We start from the raw sequence: 25750 nt of genomic DNA on the forward strand, positions 1-25750 counted from the left end.
TCCGTCTGCATAAAATCGGAGGAACTTGTAATGAGTCGGATGAATGGGTATGTGAATGTATGCTTCTTTGACGTCTTTGACTGTCATGAATTCTTCTAATTCCATAGCTTCCAGCACGGACTGTATTGATTCCATCTTAAAATGGCAGCGCTTGACTAGAGGGTTGAGAGATTTTAGGTCGAGAACCGGCCTGAGAGAGCCATCTTTCTTGAGGACCATGAAGAATTTGGAGTAATATCTTTTTCCTCTGTCGGTGTTGGGAACAGGTTGAATGGTTCCCGCTGCTGCTAGGCCTTGGATGACCTTGAGGAACTTTTACCTGTTGGGCTTTTGCTTGGTTAACAGAGATATGAAGAAACTACGGGGTGGGCGATGTGTGAATTCTATAGAGAGTCCTTGGGACACCACCTGAATGACCCACTGGTCTCTTACTTTCCTCCCGAAAGGACTTGAGGCAGCTGCCCAATGGGATCTCTCTTCATGCTGAGGTGGTCTTGTCATGCGCAGGCTTAGCTGCTCCCTTGGAGGAAGTACCCTGCTTGTGTTGGTATCGAGATCGGAAGTTAGATTGGGTCTTATCCGTGTGTGTCTTTGACCTTTGTCCTTGGCAGAAGGGACGAAAAATGGCCTTTTCTTGAAAGGGTCTTTTGGTTCTGGTTTGTGGAAGCAAGGTGCTTTTACCCCCCGTAGCCTGAGAGATTATTTTGTCGAGTTCTGCCCCAAATAGAAGTGCTGCATCACAGATGTATGAAGTGGCAACAGCTATTTGTGAGAGTAAGTTATCAAAAAAAGGGGTCCTCCGACCCGATAAGTTGAGCTGTTTGCTCTACCCAAACTTCCATGGCCTTCGCTACCCAGGCTATGGCAAAAATGGGTCTAAATCCGTACCAGATGCTGTGTAGGTAGCCTTGCAGTATCCCTCAAGTCGCCTGTCCATTGGATCCTTGAACGCAGCAGCGTCCGCCACCGGAATAGTGGTATTCTTGTATAGTCTATCGACCGAGAGAAATGTAAGAAAAAACACCAGGGAGGTGGATTACAAGGGGGGTTGAAGAATGAGTAACTCACCTTTCAAGCCAGCTGTTCCGTGTCCAGAGTAGGTGATACCCACCGAGACCTGGGATATATCCCGCTGCTGCAGACCTCTGGAGAGCGGGAAAAACAGCGCAGGGAGATAAGAGCGAGCTGCAGGCCTCCGAAGAGCAGAAGGCATCTAGGAAAATCAGCTGGAGGGGCTCTTGAAAGGATCAGTGGCCCCTTAGAGTGGCATGATCTTAACCGGGGTCCTGATCATTTGCTCCAGCCACCAAAATTGTGTCTTCTCCTTCTGAGGACACTAAAAAAAAACTGGATGTAGTAGGATGAGGCAGGGGATGAAGCCCAGAGCAGGAGATGGAGTCACAGTTAACAAGTTAGTGTCCATTCTCCAGCTGCAGGATCTTCATCCCCAAGGTGCCTGCATCCCCCAATTAGGCAAGAGAAAGAAAGCATTCTTAGCAACAGCTTAGCTTAATTTTTGTACGTATATTTTAGATGTTATACCCAAATTTATGAAACACATTTAGGGAACCACCTTTTTAAATGGAAAGTCATACTATTGACTCTTCTTTTTCCTAGGTGCGACTAGGAAGACTGTAATAAAAAATGTCAGTCTTCCCATCTAAACAAAGGGATTAAGAGAGAGAGAAAGCAAGCTGGGGATTGTTGGAGTACAGGGCAATGTAAAGGTGTAACCTGAAGATCATGCAGCAGTCATGTTTATGCACAGTGTGTCTGAGACAACCATTAAACAAATGGAATGACTTAGAAAGCTACTAAACCAGCCAGAACTAGTGCAAAATACTGCTTACTGATACCCACCATTTTTATTTGTGTCTGTATCCTGGATTTCGGACAGTACTGAGGCATTGGTGCTATAGCTTAGTCCCAGCACCATCTGTAGGTCTGAGAGGTTCAGCTGTGCCGTAAGTTCTCCATTACGATCTCCAAGCTGTTAAGGTAAAATTTCCCGGTAGTGTGTTAGCCATGTAACAATCAAAACAAACAGAATAAACCATGAAACTTGGCTTATGAGGCTTGTGTTACCCAGAAAGCAAATTTAAAAAGGGCTGTTCACCTTTGAGTTAAAAAATTCAGTATGAGACAAATTGCAATTGGTTTTCATGTTTTATGTGTTTTTTTTTATTTATTTTGCCTTTAATTCAGCAGCTCTCCAGTTTGCAGTTTCAGCAACCCGATTGCTAGAGTCCAAATTACCCTAGCAACCACCCATTGATTAAAATAAGAGACTGGAATATGAATAAGACACAGCCTGTATGGAAAGATGAATAACAAAAAGTACCAATAACAATAAAATGTGTAGCTTTACAGGGCAATCACTTTTCTTTTTAATGGGATCAGTGGCTCCCAATTAAAAGTTGGAAAGAATCAGGAAAAAAGGCAAATAAAGAATTATAAAAAATAATTAATGAAGACCAATTACAATGTTGCTTAGAATTGGTCATTCTATAACATACTAAAAGTTAATGTAAAGGTGAACCAGCCCTTTAATTTCAAAGGTTTAGGTTGGTATATTGGCAGAATGGCTACATCACACCTGTATCCCACATCCACAATATTCCCTGTTATCTCACACATTATTCCCTAGACAAGGCATGTACGTAATAATAAGGCAAACAATACAGTAAAATTCTGATGGCAACTAATTTAGCTTTCATACTAGTGACGTGCAGGTTGAGAAAAAGGACCCACACCTGACCCGAACACGGCGTGCTCCCCTCTTTATATACCTGTGCCTGCCCCACCCGCTGTGACATCACAAAAGGGGCTGGTCTGTGTAAGTATATTAAAAGTCACACGCAGAGGCGCAAGTGAGGCAGAAGGCAGCTGTGGGCGGGGATAATGGAGGCTAAAGTGCAGCCGATCCCACCCAAGGATGTCGTGTGGAAGTTGGCCTGAACCCACCCAACCCGCAGGCTTCAAGCCGGCCCACACATCACTATTTCATACCTCTCTTGAAATGTCCAAGTGCTTTTCTGCAAAATGTACAGCTTCGTCGTGGTTTCCTAATGCAGTGTATGCATTTCCCAGGCTCCAGCAGGCCCGGCCTTCTCCCACTCTGAAATAGAACAGGAATACTCTATTCATTAGAAATTCATATGCTGGGCTACACAAGCATTCATGGGCAATCAAGCCATATTAAAATAAGCTTATTTGGTACAATTTGTACATATAGCAGCCATTAGCTATATACACTATATGGTCAGAAGTATTTGAACACCTGCCTGTCCAACAGCTTATTCCCAAACCAAAGTATTAAAATTAAGTTGCTCCTCTGACAGCCTCTATTCTTCTTTGAAGGTTCTCCATCAGATGTTGGAATGGGCCTTCCTCTTACTGTTGCCACAAATTAGGAAGGCATCTGTCTCAGCAATGAAGGGTGTGGCCTAACTAGGTAATTTTAGTAATAAAAAAAGGGTGTCCACACAGTTTTCTAGTCCTACATGTAGTGATACAGATGACTCATAAGCACAACATACCAGTGACATGGGTCGATGCATTGTGCTCAGAGCTGTTGAAGGACATGTAATGTTCTGGTGATGCATCACTGAAGCCGACACATAAGAGAAAACCTTCTCAGCTGCACACACACGCACTAGGGGGTTATTTGTCAAAATCAGTTTTTTTTTCAGATTTTTCAAGTAAAAAAAAGTGTGACCAAATTAGAATCCACAATTTGACCTTATTTATCATTGAAAATAATTTGGGATTTTCTGAAAAAAAAAAAAAAAAATTGGGGGGGGGGTGTTATGCCCGAAACCCACCAATTTTTCAGATTTTTGGCCAAAACTCTTCAAATTTGAAATGGGACCTTTGCCATTGACATCTACAGCTTGGAGATGGAGTATTTTTTTTTTTAATTCTGTCTTTAACAGGCTCATTGGTATAATAAATCACGAAAAACTTAATTTTTTCCCCCACTAAAAATAAATAACTTGTGTTTTTGGCATTCAGACGTTAATAAATAACCCCCTAGTTGTTTAACCACGATCAACCAACTGGGCTTGCTATACTTTATGCCAGAAAGACTATGAAGATCATAATTCATTCAAGTCATGGTATATCTAGTATAATAAATTCTAAAACAACTGGACTTGCTGAGCAATCATTGAAGACGTTTCACTACTCATCCGAGCAGCTTCTTCAATGATTACTCAGCGAGTCCAGTTGTTTCAGAATTACTTATACTAGATATTTATGCCAGAAAATTTTGCAAAATGAAAACTAAATATATATTGCAAGAGGAATGGACTCTTCACCTGTCCAGCAGTTCCTGTGCAATGGCGAGATGCTTTAAATGATACTCAATGGCTTTGTCATAGTCCTGCAGGAGAGTGTATGTGTTTCCCAGACTGTAACAGCTCTGTGCTTCTACTGCTCTGTCCTTCATTTGCCGTGCCAGCTGTAGCGTCTTCCTGTTAAAGCATTCCATATTTATCGGATATGAATAGAACATATTGGCACAAGTCAAAACCATTAACTTTCCAAATAAAACCTTTTAAAACATAGTGTTTCCCATTCCACTGAGGCCTGTTTTTGAAGATGCTGAATAGGTTCCTGTACATAAGTCTGCACCTAGAATGTCAATCAGTAATCAGTTATTTTTTTGGCTATGCTTTAACAGTTAAAAACACATTTCATACTTGTAATATTCTGCTGCCATCTCAAACTCTCCTAGGAAGATAAATGCATTGCCCAGGTTGCTGTAGGCTCTTCTTTCAGCAGATCGGTCTCCATATTCCCGGGCAACCAGAAGTCTCTGTAAAGAGGTGAAAATGAAGATAAAGTAATAAAGATTATTAAAGGTCCTTCTAATTGACTACATGAGAAAAGATATCAACCCCCCATGTGACACTTCCCTAAAGGTTGCCATAGACACAGAGATCTGCTCGTTTGTCGATGTCGCCAAACGAGCGGATCTCTCCCCAAAATGAAGTGGGAAATATCAGGCTGATTTTTTAACCTGCCCGATCGAGATCTGCACGACTTTCGGCCAGATATCGATCAGGGAAGCCTATTGGATGGCTCCACACACGGGCCAATAAGCTGCTGACTCGGTCTGTCAGCAGATTTTATCGGCCCGTGTATGGGGGCCTTTAGACAGATTTCTCCAGGCAAGCACTACAATTGCTAATGGTTTTACCAGCAGTAAATGACATGTCTCTCCTACTTTGCGCTGTATTATGCACTAAGATACACAAAGAAACACGAGTTTAACATGCAACGTGACAACGGTAATGCAAAGGCTTCCAGCTCAGCAAGTTATACACACAGGGTACTGTACCTGCTCATGGGAAGACACTGCCTTTCGGAAGTTCCCGAGCAAATAGTGAGTGTTCCCCAAGTTTCCATAGGCACGGCCCTGGGCTGCTCGGTCTCCCAGATCTGTTACAATCAATAAATTGGCCCTGTAAATAGATATACACTGTACTTAAAGGGGAACTCCGGCTTCCAAACCAGAATTTGAAAAAGAGGCTAACATAACACAGAACTAATATTCCCCTCACAGTTTAGTGTTTCTTCAAAAAGTATGAATAAATGCCATTTTCTATGCTGAAATCCAGTTGTTTAACAGTTCTTCTCTTTCTGCATCATTTGAAATCCTGGCAGGGAAGGAGGGACTAAACACTGATGTTACAAATTGTAACAACTTCTCCGCAGCTTACAGACAGCATGCAGGAACTACATAACCCACAATGCATTGCACTGTGATGTTCTGTTCCTTATTGAAATCAAGTGTGCAGGGAATTGTGGGGTTTGGAGGATGCAGACTAAAGACAGACGGCTGCTGATACAAAGTAACAGTAGTCAGCCTGCTCAGCCGAGTAGTTAGAGAGATCAGCAGCAGAGTAGGGGGCTAGGCTTAGGGAACGGTTTCAAACCACTAAAAATCGTGAAAAGTGCATATTTTTTAATTGATGCACATATATCGCAAAGCTACTTGAATTCATGTTTACTTTTCATGTTCATCATGTTTCAAGTTATGTTTGTGTGAAGTTCCCCTTTAATGATCAGATTTATGGAGTTGTAAAGGAATGGTAATAGGTATTATAACTTTATTGTGTAGTATGAGTTTGCACTCCACTCCAGACATGAAGAAACAACATTTTTCATCATAGATCACCTACAGTTATGGTGTCCTAGGCCTCAACAGCCCTTCTGGGTAATTTGCCTGAATGGCCCCAGCTATAAATATTTAAAGCCGAAACTTACTTTTAAAGTGTAATGGGGGTATCTGCTAATCAGATACCAACTAGATCAGTTTTCCCTTATTGGGTCAGACAGTGTTTTCCTCTTCGCAGTAGTAATACAGATATGGGACCCATTATCCAGAATGTTTGGGACCTAGGGTTTTCCACATAATGGATCTTTCCATAATTTGGATCTTCATGCTTTAAGTCTACTAGAAAATCATGTATTAAAGGAGAACCAACCCCTTGCTAACAGATCTCATACCTGTACTACAAACCAAATTAATTTAGTAGGATATTTACAAAAAGATCTGAAATATTGGAGAGATTTCTAGTAGGGATGCACCGAATCCACTATTTTGGATTCCGCCGAATCCTTTGCGAAAGATTCGGCCGTATACTGAACCGAATCATAAATTGCATATGCAAATTAGGGGTGGGAAGGGTAAAATGTTCGTTTCAGGATTCGTTTCAGCCAGGCAGAAGTATTCGCCAAATTCGAATACTGCTGAAAAAGGCCGAATCCTGGATTTGGTGCATCCTAATTTCTAGTAACCAATAGGTTCCCACATCTCTTGCTTATTCAATGGTAGATGTGCCTTTGCCTACATATTCTTACTCGTAATAGTCCACCGCCCTCTGCAGAGCTGTCTTCACCTCCTCTGGGAATTCTCCTGGGTCTTGTGTTGCTGTGCAGGCCAGACTCTTGCCCTGTGAATGGTACACGTTCCCCAAGTTGTACAGTGCTCGCGCCTCCCCAACCTGGAAGATTAAAGCATGGGTACTTTGTTGAAAGACTGTTAAGCAAGAAACATAATGTGCTTACACAAGTGCTTTCCTTAGTAAAACAGCCGTGGTAAATATAGAAAGCAAAGATGCAACAGAACATTGACAGAGATGACAGTGCTAGTATAAGATGACAGGACAATTATGATTTTGTTTGTACATCTAAAGAGTAATGATTGCAGTAAACTCCAGTTACAGTCTCCCCATTACCACTGATCAGAAGAAGAAGTTAAAATCAGGGTTTGACTTACCTCAAATATAAACGTATAACTGTGAATAAATGGGACCTTATGTGAGTTTAGAGCGTACAACTTGCATGTTTTCACCCTTTTGTTTCAACTTTTTGAACATTATTGGGTGAATATTTCTATGAGGCACTAATTTGATCTGTTTACTGTATTTCCACTTCACTAGAAATCTCACTAGAACAGGTATGTAGGGGAACAGGGACTGAGACTCTTTGCCTGCCAGGAGTGGAGTGCAGGACTTTGCCTTGCAGGGAGGTGCCAGGATTGGACTGCAACAGGTTCCCCATAGTAGAGGATCATTGTTATATGAATGTTTATTTAATCTGCACTTTCTCTTTATTATATTTGTGTGTTTGAATGTTTTCCTAATGGAGCCACCCGCAGGTGTATTCCCAGATCCCATTAGGTGGAGGCATTGCCATAGAGGTAATTACCAGTACCCTTTACCTTGCAAAGGGGACCTGAAGTTGGTAAGACAATGTGTGATGTATAACCTTTGGCACAGGGGGGTGGCCAAAAAGGGGTTACAGGTATAAGAATATTTTAGGCCTTTGAGATTGTAATAGTACACTAACCTTATCATAGAGCTCACGTGAGATTTCCAAGTGACACTCACAACACAAAACAGCTTCTTCAAAATTACCCAGAACCTTCAGGGTGTTGCCAAGGTTCCCACTGGCTTTGGCTTCACCAAGTCTGTCTCCAATGGTCCTGCAAAAGAAAACACACTTGCTACTGAAGGGAGGTTAATAGCACCCCCAAAACATTCCCACTGAGTAGCTAACATCCCAGCACACTTAGGGGCAGATTTATCAAAATGTGAGATTAGAACGCACCACAGAAAAACTCACTTGCTTTCTATTCGTTCCTATGGGATTTTTAAAAGCATATTTATGAAATGGTTAACTCCATTGATAAATACAGTGATAAAATTCCCATAGGAATGAATGGAACATGGGGGAGTTTCTGTGGTGAGTTCTAATCTCACATTTTGATAAATCTGCCCCTTAGACTCCAGTTGGTTCTGTAATGTGCTGGAGCTGACAGCCCATCAGAGCTCCAGATTCCATCTTGTTAGCAGGTATACATTACAATTATTGTCCTCGGTGCCATAAGCCACATAGGTTTGGATTCAGTTTGGTTAAAGGGGTGGTTAACTTGTAACTTTTAGGGCAGAGACACACACTCATATTCGGGGAGATTTAGTCGCCCAGCAATAAATCGCCTCTTATTCAGGGCGACTAATCTCCCGGAACTGCCATCCCGCTGGCAATTTAGACTCAAGCGTACCGATCAGACCATCCTGCAGGCGATTTACATTATAGCTGGCAGGAAGGCAATTCGGGGAGATTAGTCGCCCCAAAGAAGAGGAGATTTGTCGCTGGGCAACTAATCTCCCTGAATCTGAGCGTGTGTCTCTGCCCATAGTATGTTGTAGAATGGTCAATTGCATGTTCTTTATTTTTAAAATTTTTGGAATTATATGTCTTTTTCTTCTAACTCTAGCTTTCAAGTGGGGGTAACTGACCCTATCTTAAAGGAGAATTCAACCCATAATAAAAGAAAAACCCCTCCCCCCTACCCTGGGTAGACCTTTCTCCCTTCTCCCCCAGCCTATCTGCCCCCCCCCCGGGCAAATGCCCCTAATTTTTTACTCACCCATACGTGCAGATTCTGGCCTTTTGAGTTCACGGCAGCCATCTTCTTTCTTCGGTCTTTTTCGTACGTTTCGGCGCATGTGAAATTTCCAGTCCTGAACCACTGCGCAAGAGCCGAAAGGTTCCCGAAATTTTTTTGCAATTTTCATGACTTTCAGCACATGTGCAGTTGTTCAGGACCGAAAATGCCGTCAAAATTATCGGAGAAGAAGAAGATGGCTGAGGCCAGAATCTGCACGGAGGGGTGAGTAAAAAATTAGGGGCAGGTAGGCTGGGAGGGAGGGGCGGGGTCTACCCAGGGTAGGGGGGGAGGGTTTTTTATTACGGGTTGAATTCTCCTTTAAAAACAAATGCTCTGTAAACCTACAAATTTATTGTTATTGATACTTTTTTATTACTCCTTTTTCTATTCAGGTCCTCTCCTATTCACATTCCAGTCTCTTATTCAAATAATATTTTGTTGCTAGGGTAATTTGGACCCTAGCAACCAGATTGCTGAAACTGCAAACTGGAGAGCTGCTGAATAAAAAGTTAAATAACTCGAAAACCACAAATAATAAAAAAAATGAAAACTATTTGCAAATGGTTTCAGAATATCGCTCTCTTCATCATACTAAAAATGAACTCAAAGGTGAACAACCCTTCAAAACCAGAATTTAGCAGAACCCAAAGGTTCAAACATGTTTCAGGTACGTAACAGCAAGGATCTTTTTTTTTTTTTTTTATTTTTTTTTACAAGAGCCCAAATGCATGAATTAATAAACAGGAGTGAGCTTGGAAGGACACATCTCACTTGCTTGTGGGCCAGTCCACTTCTAATCTTGCAGGGGAACTCTTCACATCTAGTTTCATAGGGGAAGTAAAGCCCTTTGCTCTGTAATAATTACCTTGCTAAAGTCAGGTCATGGTGATGGTATTCCAAAGCTTTGTTGTATTCATGTAAATAAAAATAGGCATTGCCCAGCTGGCTGTATATGGCACTCAGGGTCTTCAGATCTTCAGTTCCTACTTGCACTGCTGCCTCAAAAAAAGACACCCCGGCTCGGCAGTCCCCAGCCTTACACAAGCGTTCTCCTTCCAAGGCCAGCTCCAGACACGATGCCTCCATTCTAAAAGCAAGAAGACATTTGCATCATCATGATTTGAACTGCATTACAGCAATCCTCATGGTAAACCCAACTGCTTTATGAGCAGAGAGCTGGTCAAGCAAATGGGTTAAAATAAATATGATGCAGCATTTGTCTGCCAGTGTAAATTATTCATGATGTCAAAGCCCCATAACAGCAGGGATACTTAAAAATAATACCTGCAATAATCTCAGCATGAATAAATAAACAGGAGCAAAGTATCCACCAGAAATGAAATAACTGGAGAAGATCAACACAACATGCCATATACCAATTTAAAAAAATAAATAAAAACTTCATGCCATGCGATAAAGCCCCATTTACATAGGCTAAAGCTAGAGGGATCAACAAAACCTAGGACTGCACATGACATTTTCTGGAAAAAAACCAAAACCTTGCATTCTAAATACTAACATGAAGATAAAGAAATGAGTCATAAAACAATCTTTTACAATTTAGGCTCTGTGCTCACAAGGCTAAAATGAATATACCGTATATACTCGAGTATAAGCCGAGGTACCTAATTTTACCTCCAAAAACTAGGAAAGCTTATTGACTCGAGTATAAGCCTAGGGTGAGAAATGCAGCAGCTTCTGCTAAGTTTCAATCAAAAAATTGAGGGTTTCTGCTGCCATTGGAGGTGCCGGCGTCTCGTTCTTGGATGCCGGTGACCATTCTTGGTCCGGCGACTATTCTTAGACGCCGGCGACCGTTTTTGCGCTTGACCAGAGTATAAGCCGAGGTAGAGTTTTTCAGCATATTTTTGGGGCTGAAAAACTGGGCTTATACTCTAGTATATACGGTATATGAATAAAAGGGCTAGTTAAGGCATGTATTCTTCTATGATTAATATAGATTACACGGATTGCAGATATATGGAAACAGCATAGCGCTGTAGCAGTAAAATGGGGCAAATGTGTTGCATACTATGTTGGTGCTATATAAATAAATGGTATGGTAATATTGTTATTGCTCATAGCAACTAAACCAGCCCTATACTATGGTGCATGTTGCAGTGTTGATGCCATTCTGCATTCCATAATCACATGTACTATGGCTTTTTGATTCTCACTATTTACTCTGTGATGTGATCACCAATATGGATATCACATTTGTATCTACAGGTTATAACAATGTAGAAGAATTATAAGGCAAGTTTCCCTGGCAATTCAATACAAACATATGGGGAGAAGCCAAGAATTTTACATATCGTATTGGCCACAGGCTGCCAATTCCAACTCGGTGTAGTTTGGGTATGTACCACAATAAGAACAAAATCCAGATTAACCCATCATGTCATTATACAAAATTATTGATTTAAACCGGTTTATTCCTTTAGGGTTTAAGCACACGGGCAGATTCTGCAGGGCGACAATCTCCCCGAACTGACTTCCCCTGCTATAATGACAAAATGCCAATGCACTCGCGGTGCTTCGATTTCCGAAGTCGCCCAAAGTTTCCGCAACTTGACAACCGGAGATTGTCGCCCTGCAGAAGAGGTGATTAGTCAGGCGACTAAATCTCCCCAAATCTGCCCGTGTGCTTGGACCCTTAAACAGGTTAATTGCTCAGAGTGGCTGCATGAAGACAAAAGAAAAGATATCCATTTCAGGCACATGTCCATGTTTTAACCATATTTAAATGTTATTTTTGGTCAATATTTCAACTGCTAAACTAAAGGCCCATAGGCTGGATATGACCCCCCCCCCCAAGGAAATGTAATAGCTCAGTCCTGCCCAACAACACTGCTTATCTGTATGACATCACTTTAAATGAGTGCTACACCTTTAAGAGGTTGTTCACCTTCCATACACTTTTTTCAGTTGAGTTATTTTCAGATTGTTCACCATAAACAAAGACTTTTTTCATCTGATTTCCTTTTTTTATTTTTTACTCTTTTCCCAAAATTTAAGTTTAAATTTTAATGTTCGTGTCTCTGGTGTTTCATTCTGGCAGCTCAGTGATCCAGGAGCATCGGAACTGTTACAATTTGATACATTTAGTTGATACAATTAGTTGATACATTTCTCAGCAGTATCTGTGGAATATTAGCAACTATTGTATCAAATCTAACAGCTGCCTTTAATGAAACTCAGGGATTCTGCTCAGCAGGGACAAAGATAACAACTAAATGGATCAATTAAGAACAGTTCAAGAGTCGGCGACCCCCCCTCCCAGAGCTATTTTAGAAGATGAGAAATGAAACATTACACTTCAATATTAGAAAAACGGTGACAAATAGAAAATAGAAAGTAATTGAAAAAAGTCTTTATTTCTGGTGAACAATCTGAAACCAACTGAACTGAAAAAAGTATGAACAACCTAAGCTAACCTACTGCTAAGCAACTTTTCAATTGGTCTTCATTCTTGAATTATTTGCTTTCTGCTTCTGACTCTTCACAGCTTTCAAATGGGAGTCACTGACCCCATCTAAAAAACCAAATGATATGTAAGGCTACAAATGTATTGTTATTACTACTTTTTATTACTCATCTTTCTATTCATGCCTCTCCTATTCATGTTCCAGTCCCAATGCATGGTTACTATGGTAATTTGTGCCCTAGCAACCAGATAGCCGAAATTGCAAACTGGAGAACTGCTGAACAAGAAGCTAATTAACACCAACAATCACACAAAAGAAAGCCAATAGTAAATTATCTCAGAATATCACTCTCTGTATCATACTAAAGGTTAATTTAAAGGTGGACAACCCCTTTAAAGCAAGCAGCCCCTCATAGCTGTAATACAAACTGTCCCACTACACACTGAATACAAATATAAAGCAATTACATGTTGGCACATATCTGCAACTGTCAATAGATACACTACAGGGCTCAGTTACTCAAACAAGGTCACAGACTTTCAGCCATACCAGCTGCACTCTTACCTTTGGCCCCCTTGCAACACACAAAACAATAATAATTAGAATGCACACCATGTCACAGCAAAATGAGAATATAATGTCTACCTGGGCGATTTCCTCCAACTCAAGCAGAAAGACATGATGGACATTCTCAGCGAGAGAAAATGAGAATTGCTTTCAAGGAATACAAAACCCTAAAGTCAAAGAAATCCCAAGAATGGTTCATGCCAGTATTAGTTGTTGTTTGGTCACAGGAAGATTGTTGCACCCATCAAAAATAAATAAATAACACATCCATCCAGTCGACATAGGTGATAATGAATATAGGAAAACATGGAATGCTGTCACATATATGTCTGTCCTGCGGGAACTGGATTAAGATTAAAATCACAACAAGGTAATCCTCGCTAATCTTCCTTCTGGCTGGCTACCTTGGTTGCCACATAGTAGCAGACACTTACAATTACCTCAATGGTTGATCATTATTCTTATATTCTGTAATTTCTGCCATTATATTAAGTGATCAAGGGACCAGTGAGTTATGTTGCACGGCATGTTCTACTTGGTGTGGGGAAACAAATGGAAACTCCATACGGACGTTGCACAGATAGAGACCATGTCAGTCATGTAACCCTAATTAGCTCAGACAGATTTCATGCATAGGGTGAACTGATCAACCCTCTCATCTGGTAAAGCTGCTTTCAGATGCTTCATTCATTTATAGAAGGGAGTTGTCCTGTGCAATATTGTTTAATGTGCACATTAGTCTCTATACTTTAATGACTTGCACAATCCAGTAACAAGGTTAGTGGCACAATAGTGTGTTACTAGAGCACCATATTAGTTGTATAAAGCTTCCGCCACTTTAACACAGCGACATGTGCAGAAACAGATTGAGCAGATTTAAAAGAAATGAATGTCCTTTCTCTGTAGACTTGCACTTATTGTCACCATTGATGGTACTTTGAATTTACAATCACTAAAGACAATTCTTAGCAAATGCATCTCTTGCACCTGAATCGCTTTTACCTCTTCCAACTACAAACCTCCAAAGGGTAGGCCGCTAATACGCCAATTATATTACATAGCACTTAAAAGGAACAGTTCAGTGTAAAAATAAAAACTGGGTCATTATATAGATTGTGCAAAATAAAAAATGTTCCTAATAGTTATTTAGCCAAAAATGTAATGTATAAAGGCTGGAGTGACTGGATGTCTAACATAAAAGTCAGAACACTACTTCCTGCTTTGCAGCTCTCTAACTTGGAGTTAGTCAGTGATTTGAAGGGGGCCCACATGGGACATTTCTGTTCAGTGAGTTTGCAATTGTTCCTCAGCATTCAGCTCAGATTCAAAAGCAACTGTTATGACTCACGTGCCCCCCCCCCCCTCAAGTCTCTGATCAGTTACTGCCTGATAACCAATCAGTGGAAACCAAGAGAGCTGCAAAGCAGGAAGTAGTGTTGGCTATAAAATCCATAGAATTCAACTTTTCCAAAACCCTTTCCTGATCCTCACAAGTGGACATTCCGCACTCCTTCACATGCTGACATCACAAGGGGGTGCAAGAGAGCACACATCAGATGGTTTGTGTGTGGAAGATGGCCCGCACTAGGGGTAAGTGAATGGAAAAGGTATGTGCCCGGCGCCCCCTTCACATTTGTGCTCTAGGCACGTTCATCTTCTGCCTACCGCTAGTTCCAACCCTGATGAGTGTTACCAAGCTACATTCACCTGTGAGTGCATAGGCTGTGTGTAAGATAAGAGAATAAGACAATATATTGAGCATTTCACAATCACTGTGTGTGTCCTAAACCTTAAAAACACATGTTCCATGGGATTCATGTGCACTTTACATTGATATACCAAGGGAGCCTACTTGTGAGCATGTTGTGCTTATTATTGTGTTTATTATTGTGTGAGCTACCATACTTATCCTCAGAGCAACAGGCAAACATTAATAATAGACCAATGAGACAGAGGCCTGCAGACCAAACAAAGTTCAAAATTCTAGTTTAGCTTAACCTTCTGAACGCAACACCTTTCAGACATTTTCAGACATGGGAGTATCCTTATTTTTACACCCAGCAAAGCAAATTCATCCAGGCTGTTTACTTCAATGTAGCCTTACAACATAAAAACAGATAAATTGTTGGGCATCCAGTATAGCCTTGATGATTTACTTTACCGCTGGTCATTTTGGAGGCATTTATTTATTTGGAGCCTGTGAGCAACACATTTTATAAAATTATGGCGTGCAGCTGCCCCCCCATGCAATTAGAAGTGAGAAGTATTCTATTACACCCAAAAGCTATCCCAGTAGGAACACACTACGATGCATTGTAGCTGCTAACATGCAGCTATTTGTCCATTGTTAAAAATGAATGCTAGAATAAGCTTGTAAGCCATCTCTAAACCAATCATCATTTGTAAATCGCTCTTTCAACAATTACTGTGTATTGCCACATGCTCAAATTGATCTGAGAAACTCATTTAGGTCAAAGTAAGAAATAAATAATAACAAATAATGAAAAAAAAAAAAAATAATAAAGGCTTAATTAAAAGCCTATCTCCTTCATTATATATTTCTGCACTTTTGCACGGTTTGGGGACTTTTCAATTGAAGTGGTCCAGCCCAAGCACTGGGCTTTCTGCTACTAAGCAGAGCTGCTTAGTAGCAGGTACTGTATGACAGCCCAAAAGGTAGATCAAATTTATCAACATTGTCTTAACTAATATAATTATCTGTTATCCAGAAAGCTCCAAATCAAGGAAAGGCCATCTAACATAGACTCAATTTTTATTATTTATAAAAATAATAATATAAATATTTATTTATTCATCCAAATAATCCTAACCCTTTTCTTTTTTTGTAATAATAAAACAGTACAGGTATGGCACCTGCTATCCAGAATACTCGGGACTTGGGATTTTCCGTATAACAGATATTTCTGTAACTTGGATCTTCATACCTTAGGTTTAATAGAAAATCATTTAAACATTAAATAAACCCAATAGGCTGGTTTTGCTTCCATTAAGGATTAATTATATCTTAGTTGGGATCAAGTCATAGTACTGTTTTATTATTATAGAGAAAAAGGAAATCATTTTTAAAAATTTGGATTATTTGGACAGAAGAGAGTCTATGGGAGATGGCCTTTCCGTAATTCACGGCTTTCTGCATAATGGGTTTCTGAATAACGGATCCCATACATGTACCTTGTACATGATCCAAACTTGGAAATAATTAATCTGTAATGAAAGCAGTCTATTAGGTTAATTTAATGTTTACATGATATTCTAGTAGAATTAAGGCATGAATATACAAATTACAGAAAGATTAATTATCCTAAAAAAGCCCTGGGTCCCAAGCATTCTGGATAAAAGGTCCCATACCTCTACTTTCTTAGCTAAAGAAAGGCTATGTATGTGGATATATAACTTTCAATTATTTTATAACTTTATTAATAACACACTCTTCTAAAGATAGTGGGGTTTACCTTTTAGCCATATAGATTGGGAACTAGTCTACAGTACCTAGTCTTTTCCAGCAACCTCGTAATTTTGTGACTACTGGCAATAATCTCTGGACCACCTTAGTGTTTCAGAGATGTACAGATCATGTCAATGGACCTGGTAATTATTCTTTAATATGGCAAGCTAGCTTCTGATTGAGCATTTTTAGTAGAAAGGAAATAACGAAGCACATCAAGTTAGTGGAGTTGGGTGACTGTATAAAGCAAGAGCAGCTAAGCTATAAAATGAGATCTCTTACCTGTAACGGACATGAAAGCTAGGGGCTTCGCGCATACTTAACAATGCTTCAGTCCCCTCCATCGACATGCATTCTCAAAAGAGGATTAATAGAAAATACAGAAAGAGGGCTGCAAGGGGCCCAGAGAAGTGCTGTTGGATATAACAGTGGTTACAAAGAAGAGAAAGGATTGAAGATATGAGCAGCTGGTATTTTATACTCCTGTATTCTTCATTTATTAAGATGTATTCAGGCTGCACAAAGTTTCCGCTTCTCGTGCCCATCCTGACTCCATTGGGCTGCTACTCTGTATTTGGAGGCTTGGCTTCAGGTCTCACTTTTGTTTTTCTGTCAGCAGGCACGCACAGTTTGTAGAGCGGAAAAAGCAAAGTGATCCATGCTGACTGAGCAGTCAGTGACTTAGAGAGACAGGTGTCATGTCGGAGTCATGGAGACAGAAGCAGCTGGAATGCTGGGAAATAAATGCACCATATATAAAGGTAACAAGCAGGTCCAGTTTTAAAGATGAGAAGAGTACAAGAAAGCTCTTTAGAAGCATTAGGATTATATATTTAACAATGCCGTCACAAAATGCATATGACAGGCTACATTCATGCGAGGGCTCTTAAAGTGACACTAATGCCAAAATGCAAGCTGTCTTACAAAGGTAAGAATATTAAATATACTGCTCTCAACCTTGTCAGGGGCAGCAATCCTTGCTGTATCTTATGCATATATAATGAATTAAACCCCTAACAAACAGTATACCCAATAGCATGCATCTTTATTTGTATGTGTGCATGCAGATTACATATAACAATTCCTTTCACATATTAGTTTATGCCAGTATCAGCATGCCTTAAAGGAATGATTCAGTGTAAAAATAAAAACTGAGTAAATAGATAATCTGTGCAAAATTAAAAATGTTCCTGTAAAAAAATATATATATATTAGACTTTCCGACGCATTTTTCGCATTACGCTTTCTCGAGGCAAATGCGCTTTGGCAAGCCTAATATATTTTTTTATATATTTATTGAATAATCCATCTTTTTTTTAACCTAATTGACTAACGGATCAGCGGAAAAGACTTTTAATAATTGTAGTCAGGTGGTGCGGCATTCATTTCTCCAATTCTCCTTTTACTCCAAGGTGCTGGGGATTTGTGGTTTTTCAGGGAAGTTAGATACCAAGAGATAGATAAACTTAAATATGAGACCACAGTCCTCAACGTCCTGCCTCTTTGTGTGGTGTCCCAGGGCTTAAAAAAATTAGCAGTTGTTAGTCTTCTTCGTGACAAGTCCACCTCTATACTATTTTCTGTTTCCATTCTTTTGCTGGCAATTAGCACTTTAAGAAAAATCTGGTAATTTTTTAATTATTCTAAAATCAATTTTGGGAAGTTTGGAGATTGTGGGGTTTATTGCTTTTTTTTCTCCGTTAAAAATGTTCCTAATATACAATTCCTTTAAAGCCACATGGTTGCTAGCAAGGGAAGTACGCAAGCCATTCATACGCATGTATTGAAGGAAAAGGGATTCTCACCTCAAAACCGGTTTCCATAATTAAAGGCAACTTTCTAATATACATTCATTACAAATTTGCAGTGGTTTTAAAATTATTTGTAAATATAATTGCTATTAAAAAACAGTACAGGTGTGGGATCCGCTATCCGGAAACCCGTTATCAAAGCTCCGAATTATGGAAAGGCCATCTCGCACAATTACATAGTATCTATGCTTTTGGGGTTAAAGTTACACCAATGAAAAAGCGTATTGCCTAGCAACACTCCTCTCCCAAAGTGCAACCAAAACCATAACTGTAAAATTGATGGGTCCTATTACCCAAAGACCCTTTGCTTTGTCAATCTAACAGATTCCCAGTGTCTAGGAGGCCCCTAGATGTAGATCCAGTGCTGCATCAAAACATTCACTTTAGAGGGAAATGTTTAAAATGTGAAACTGAGAGGTCACTAAAGTTCTTTTTAGGGCAATGACACACAAGACGATTTGACGCCCATGGGAAATTTGCATTGGCAACAACACTCTTGAAAATACCTTGGACCCATTAGAATCACATGTAAAAAACTTCACGTGTAAACTCTAATTGTGAGAAAATCATTTTTAGTGCTTCCTTAGGATTAGCTGGAGTCGTGGCATATAAAGGGTTTTACAGGCCATGATTTTAACAAAGCAAGCACTGAACATCAATATTATGGCTTCACTAACTAAACTACAAATGAACACGTTGCATAGAAATACTGAATCTGCAAAAAGTTACAGCCAAGCTAATGCAACTACAAGCAGTGGAAAAGATTCGGCAAATGCCGACAGCTGCACAAGCAAGAGTAATGACAAATGATCCAAGCATGGGACACAAGATCAATGAGATCACTATCACATTTATCGGAACATAAAACATAATTAGAAATGCAGCGCAAATCAGTATTCAAGAGAAAAAAAAACATTTCAGCAAATGCTGTACAACAGTGATGAGAAAATAGTTGCAAACCCAAAATCTTGGCATGTGTTGTGTTTCTTGGCCAGTATATTGCAGCTGGCTGATACTCCCCTGTACCTCCTGAATGGAAATAACACTTTTCAGCATTTCAGCATACTGGGCCGTTTCTTTGCTGGCTGAAATATATAAACAGAGGACCACTACATGCGCCTACACAAGTGAGAAAAAATGGCACAACTTGTAAAAGGGGTTGTTCACCTTCAAACACTTTTTTCGGTTCAGTTGGTTTCAGATAGATCACCAGAAAGACTTTTTCCAATGACTTTCCATTTTCTATTTGTGACCGTTTTTCTAATATTGAAGTGAAAAGTTTACATTTCTCACCTTCTAAAGCAGCTTTGGGGGGGGGGGGACTCTTAACGGTTCAACATTTATACATTTAGTTGATCCATTTGTTATCTGTGTCCCTGCTGAGCAGAATCCCTGAGTTACATTAAAGGCAGCTTATAGATTTGATACAATAGTTGCTAATATTCCACAGATACTGCTGAGAAATGTATCAACTACTTGTATCAACTAAATGTAGAAAATTGTAACAGTTCAGATGCTCCTGTATCAATGAGCTGCCAGACAGAAACAACATAGACAGGAACATTTAACTTTTAAACAAACATTTTGAGGAAACAATAAAAAATATATGGAAAGCAACTGAAAAAAGTCTTTGTTTATGGTGAACAATCTGAAAACAACTGAACGGAAAAAAGTGTTTGGAAGGTGAACAACCCCTTAAGGGCTAGTCCACACAAGGAGATTCGGGGAGATTTTGTCGCCTGGCGACTAATCACCTCGTGTTTTGCGCGACTATCCCCCCGGACTGCCTCTGCGTTTTTCCCCATAGGCGACTTTGCATTGTAGCCTATGGGGAAAAACGCCAAGGCAGTTCGGGGGGATAGTCTCGCAAATGACGAGTCGATTAGTCGCCAGGCGACAAAATCTCCTCGTGTGGCCTTACCCTTAATGTTAAAACCCCATAAATTTTAATTGCCAGCAGGACCTCTACATTTTGGGGTGCAGCCCCTTCCTTAGGTGTGACACTAACTAGAGATGCAGCGAATCCAGGATTTGGTTCGGGACTCAGCCAGGATTTGGCCTTTTTCAGCAGGATTCAGCCGAATCCCTCTGCCTAGCCGAACTGAGTCTGAACTCTAAGCGGGGAGGGAAATTGTGTAACTTTTTGTCACAGAACAAGGAAGTAAAAATGTTTTTCCCTTCCCATCTGTAATTTGCATATGCAAATTAGGATTTGGATTGGAATTCGGTGGGTTCGGCTGAATCCAAAATAGTGGATTCGGTATATCCCTAACAAGCATATTACACAGTTACCAGTCACTGATGTAACTACTCGCCAGCGGGCACTGGTACAGGATGGGCACCCGGGCTCCCCTGTCAGGCCCTCCCCCCTATGCATCGCACGCTGCTGGCGTGCTGTAAAGTGTTCCCCCTGAACAACCACCATCGATAACCGTTTATAAGTGCTACGGCGGGCCCCAAGCTGGTGCGGGACCAGCTGCAATTGCACCCCTGATATTAACTCCACTGTTACCAGTGTGAGAAAGGAATACATAGCCAGTAATTGGTTTATGGAGCGTTTGTGCAGCATTTACCCCCTCTTAAACAGACCCCTCTGTGTTCCACATAGTAATTTTTAGATGGATACAGTGTGCATATGTAAAAAGTAGTGTTCCACAATAGCAGTTCTCCTGTCAAGACACCTCCAATGGATACTGTGCACACACAAAAATTATGGCTGCATATTTTCTGTGGCAAAAGCAGCCAAAAAAACCACAGACTAACTACATAAAAGGATATTTATAACCATGAATGGATCTGTCAACTATGGATGTAGGTGGACTTCCACAGTTGCTAGCACATAAAAATAAATTAAACACACTACATTTCAATAAAGCACTGCGTATCTTGACAGCGCTATATAAATAAATGATGATGATAAATAAATGATGATTACAATTTTGCATAATGACAGCAGACTTAATTCTAAGCAGCTTTCCAACATAAACATTGTCAGTTATTTCAAAAGTGATTTGTAAATGTAATTGCTAATTAATGTCTGTGCTTCACCATTCCCTACACTTCTTTCTGGTTTTGACTACATATGCCAAATACATAACCCTAAAGGGAACATATATTACTGCCCCTGCTGCAAGCGGAGGAGCACTAAGAAGCACAGAAGCCCTGTGCCTACATTCTTTCCCTCAACTTCCCCTCATGAATACAGAGCAGATAAACACAGGCAGTGCAATATTCATGGGAGCATCTCTGTGTTTGAAAACCAAGCAATTATTTCCTATGTAACCTTAAAATAATAAATATCTGAATGAAAAGCATCAAATAGGAGGGTTATTTAAATAAGAGGTTTGTTAACAATGTGTTGAGATCATCAACGCCCGCCAACAAAACACACGCGACAAGTCACACGCGTGAAGATATAATTAGACTGAATGAAAAGTCAGGGGTTAACAATTACACGGTCAGACTATCGGATGAAGACGCTGCTTTCTGTGTCCACATCCGAACAGTCGTGTCAAGTCGGATGTAATATAGTTATTCCCGCCGACTTTTCATTCACTCCAATTATATCTTCACACGTGCGACTCCATCTGATGAAAAATGCTCACGGAGTCCAGCCCTAAGGGGTACTGGTGACAAGTCATGACTGGAGGCAGCTGGGAAATTGACAATATGTCTAGCCCGATGTCAGATTTCAAAATTGAATATAACAAAATCTGTTTGCTCTTTTAAGAAATGTATTTCAGTGCAGAATTCTGCACTATTAACTGATGCGTTTTGAAAAAAACATGTTTTCCCATGACAGTATCCCTTTAAGACTAGCAAAAATCGAATTTATTTAAAGGATTTGCTAAACTGGAGCACCATAGCCATTATTGTAACAAAATCCTCTCGAAGACAAGTGTGTTGGTCATGACAAGTAAAGCCTGTTCATATATGGCAGAAGTGCCAATACTTTACTAATGCGAGGTCTACTTTTAGTGATCTACTTCCATAAAAGCATTGTTACCATTCTGTTTCATGGAAAAAATTCCTTAAACATTATATTGATTTATGAGAAAATGTGTATTGCTATAGTTAAAGACATTTCTTACGTAACCTTAACATTAAAAATATCTAAATAAAAAGAACGAAAAAGGAGGGTGATTTAGACAAGCTTTTTGTCGACAGTGTCTTGAGATCCCGATCTACCCTTTGGGCACCCCTGATATAAGGAGATCTTAAAATGCATAGTTTATGTACAGTAGAATATAACATTTCCATAATGTGAGTAGCATGGGGTGCATAGGTTTGCATATTTTCTGTCCAGGGTATTCAAAGGAGTTACCTTTCTCAATCATTAGGTTTTTAACAAGCATATTATTAGATTTTGAACTCAGTTAAGTAACTTGTGCTCACAGTCTGACCCCTAAAAATGTCTGCTCAACAGAGGCACAGCAAATGTGCTGCTCTTACCTGTTAGTGATCTCAATGCCGACTGAAAGAGGAATAAAACTGCCGGGATGTGAAATCAGCCGGACAATGCAGCTGTGGGTTATGGTGCCAAGACCTGCGTTGTCCGTGTAGTACAAATAGCTATGAGTTATTTCCTTTTGCTGTTAGGAATACATAACTGACTAGACTAAGCCAACTGCTCATGCCATTTGTCACATTTGAGCCAATTTTGGTTTCAGTTCATTTGTTGCACACAATACACCAGTGTGACATGGCTATTAATTGCTCTGAACCAAATTAGGCACCATTGTACTGGGTTCACTAGCTTTTTCTCACCACTGAGTGGCTTCATTTTAGAAAACTTTTAATGACAAGGCTGATCTGCTCAACCAAAACAGATAAGCCAAAAACAAACAGGGTACAAGGCAATTAAGTCTGATCACAATTAAGTCTTTTCACATAATTTCTTGTAAAGCCAGATTGTGCTCATAGCTGCAGAATGACATGAATTATTTCACAGACACAATCAGACATATATGAGTACCTATGGGGGGCTGCCTTGGTTATACAGCGTTCCTGGTTTCAGAATGCAGAAAAGCTGTACTGATGAAAGATAAACAGATACAAGTTATGGTCTTTAACAGTTTCCAAATACATGTAGCTACATTTACCTTAAGGCTATGGGCACACAGGCTGTTGTGGGCCTGTGTATTTTTACAGGCTGAGAGAAGCAGATCTGCTAAGTGCCCTACCCATTGATTTGAATCCGATTAGCCTGTGTATGGTCACACACAACTAAGCGGAGTCAGTATTAAGGCTGACCTCAGCCTGTGTGTGATTCAAATCAATGGAACAGGGGCACCGAGCAGATCTGCTTCTCTCAACCTGTAAAAATATGCAGCCAGAACTAACAGTTAGCCAATAGCCTAAAATACACTGGAAATTGGTAAAATGAAGATATTAGCTGAAACAGCATAAGTGCAGCCAAACCAGCTCAACTTATAAAACGGTCTACACAGAATGTTCTACACCCAGTTAGGATGATGCAGAGGACGAACAGAAAACAACTCACAAGACCTTCAGACTTAAAGAGGTACCAACACAAGACAATTACCTTTTTCATATCCATCATAACAGTTTTTGAATGCAATTTTATAATTTTGCCATAAAAGTATTTGCCTGATGCTTTTACATTACCTTTCTTACCCCCGTGTTCCTGTATGAGGGGGCTGCCATATTTGTGCAGTAGTCCATTAGCATTAGAAACGCTAACTGACAATTTAAGGGTGAGGGCACATGTGCTGCTTTGTATTTCGAAATCACCCGAAGTTGCCTCACGAGGAAACTTTGGGTGACTTTGGAATACGAAGCATCGCGTGTGCCATGCCGCAGGCGACTTTTCATTATAGCCGGCGCAAGACAGAGGGAAGGCGTTTGGGGAGATTAGTCGTCGCAAAGACGAGGTGATTAGTCGTCGCAAAGACGAGGTGATTAGTCAGGCGACTAATGGTGGCCATACATGCCAAATGAGCGGATCTCTCTCCGATTTGCCCACCTCGGATCCTAACGAACAGGAATGGGCGGACCGCGGGACTGCGATCCGACGGGATTTTTAGTCCCATCCGATCGAGATCTGGCCGATTTTCGGCCAGATCTCCATCGGGGAAGCCCGTCGGGGGCCCCCATACACGGGCCAATAAGCTGCCGACTTGGTCTGTCGGCAGCTTTTATTGGCCTGTGTATGGCCACCTTAAATCTGAATCGCCAGGTGTGTCCTTACCCTAAAAAGGGACAGTCAGTTTTATGAGGTCAGGTTTATGAACTTTACTTACAAAGGCAGAACTTTCAGCAAAAAACGATCAATGTGACCTTTATGTAATCTAGGGGCACATTTATCAAGGGTCGAATTGAAATTTTTTTTTTTTTTGTAATACATTTTTTTTTTCAAATTTCATGTTTATGGGAGTTGATGGGCGTTTTTGGATCTCCCAAAAACTTGAAATTCGACCCTTAATAAATCTGCCCCCAAATGTAGATTCATATTTTGAAAAGAAAAATGTTTAGTGTCAGTATCAGTTTATCACTTTGTACAGATATCATCACTGTATCGTGCCTGTACAACAAACAAGTATCACACTACAGGAAAGGGGGCATAATTTAAGACAAATACATAAATACAAGGCCTGGGTGGAACAAGGTTGGTGTATATGAGCAAATGGGAATATGCAGACGTCACACACACAAGTACAACCTGAGGCAGCGCAAGCGGAACACTAATGCACAAGTGCCATAGAGAAGTGCAACAAGTGACAGAGCGGCAACAATAACAAGTGACAAAACTTGCTGCTGTACCACACACTAGAGACGCACAGACTGACCTGCTGGGATCCAGGTGGAACAGAGTTGCAGCCGCAGTTTCCCGCTGAGTGACTCAGTGCCAAGGACCCCGCAAAGGAAACTAAAGACACAGGAAGCGGCAGCTCGCTCTCTATTCTACTACAGCTCCCAGCATTCCCTCTTCTCTGAACACAGCCCACAGTCCCGGATCGCAGTTTAAAAGTCCCGCAGAGCCGTTATCATCTAGTTCTTTGGCTCCTCCCTGAGAGTTAATCCACACGCCTCCATTCTCTTCTCGCGACACTAATGACGTCACGCTATAGGTATATAAGCGGTAGCAGCCGCACTAAAGTTCTTTGAAGCATAAGCAGTGCCAGTCTGTGCTGCGTAGTTGCACGACAAGCTGCGGGAAGTTTCTAATGTTGTGGGGAAAAACAAACCTTTGTTTCAGTTGCCAGCTTTGCCTGCCCCATACAAAGCCTAATAGCGTCTGAGGGGGACATTGTTTTTCACAGCATCTACTTGTTCCAGGGAAGAGAAATACCTAGGGGCAGATTTATCAAGGGTCGAAGTGAATTTGAGGGAATTTCTGATTTAATCGTACAATCGAACAATTTTACTTAAATCTTTCGATTGCCAAAATCGGTAAAAAATCCTTCGATATTCAAAGTATTTTAATTCGATGGTTGAATTTCGAAGAATTTTTTACTTCAAAATTTGACCCTTGATAAATCTGCCCCTAAGG

General features: G+C 40.5%; 1 protein-coding gene across 7 annotated transcripts in view; it reads right to left on the minus strand.

Annotated features, from left to right (window-relative positions):
* gpsm2.S (G-protein signaling modulator 2 S homeolog) overlaps positions 1 to 25274 on the minus strand; it is a 34096-nt gene extending 8822 nt beyond the window's left edge. For 2 of the 7 annotated variants that reach the window (XM_018259369.2, XM_018259368.2), the window contains exons 1-10: positions 25047 to 25272; positions 16709 to 17159; positions 9831 to 10052; positions 7861 to 7996; positions 6871 to 7013; positions 5345 to 5468; positions 4704 to 4819; positions 4320 to 4475; positions 3010 to 3118; positions 1861 to 1990 (exon numbers count right to left, since the gene is read on the minus strand). In XM_018259369.2, the coding sequence (XP_018114858.1) occupies positions 1861 to 1990; positions 3010 to 3118; positions 4320 to 4475; positions 4704 to 4819; positions 5345 to 5468; positions 6871 to 7013; positions 7861 to 7996; positions 9831 to 10052; positions 16709 to 16776 (1204 nt within the window). In that variant the 5' untranslated portion in view covers positions 16777 to 17159; positions 25047 to 25272. 7 annotated transcript variants of the gene reach the window in all.
* Between the last annotated feature and the right edge of the window lie 476 nt (positions 25275 to 25750).

Source organism: Xenopus laevis, chromosome 4S (genome assembly GCF_017654675.1).
Source record: "Xenopus laevis strain J_2021 chromosome 4S, Xenopus_laevis_v10.1, whole genome shotgun sequence".
NCBI classification, from domain to species: Eukaryota; Metazoa; Chordata; class Amphibia; order Anura; family Pipidae; genus Xenopus; species Xenopus laevis.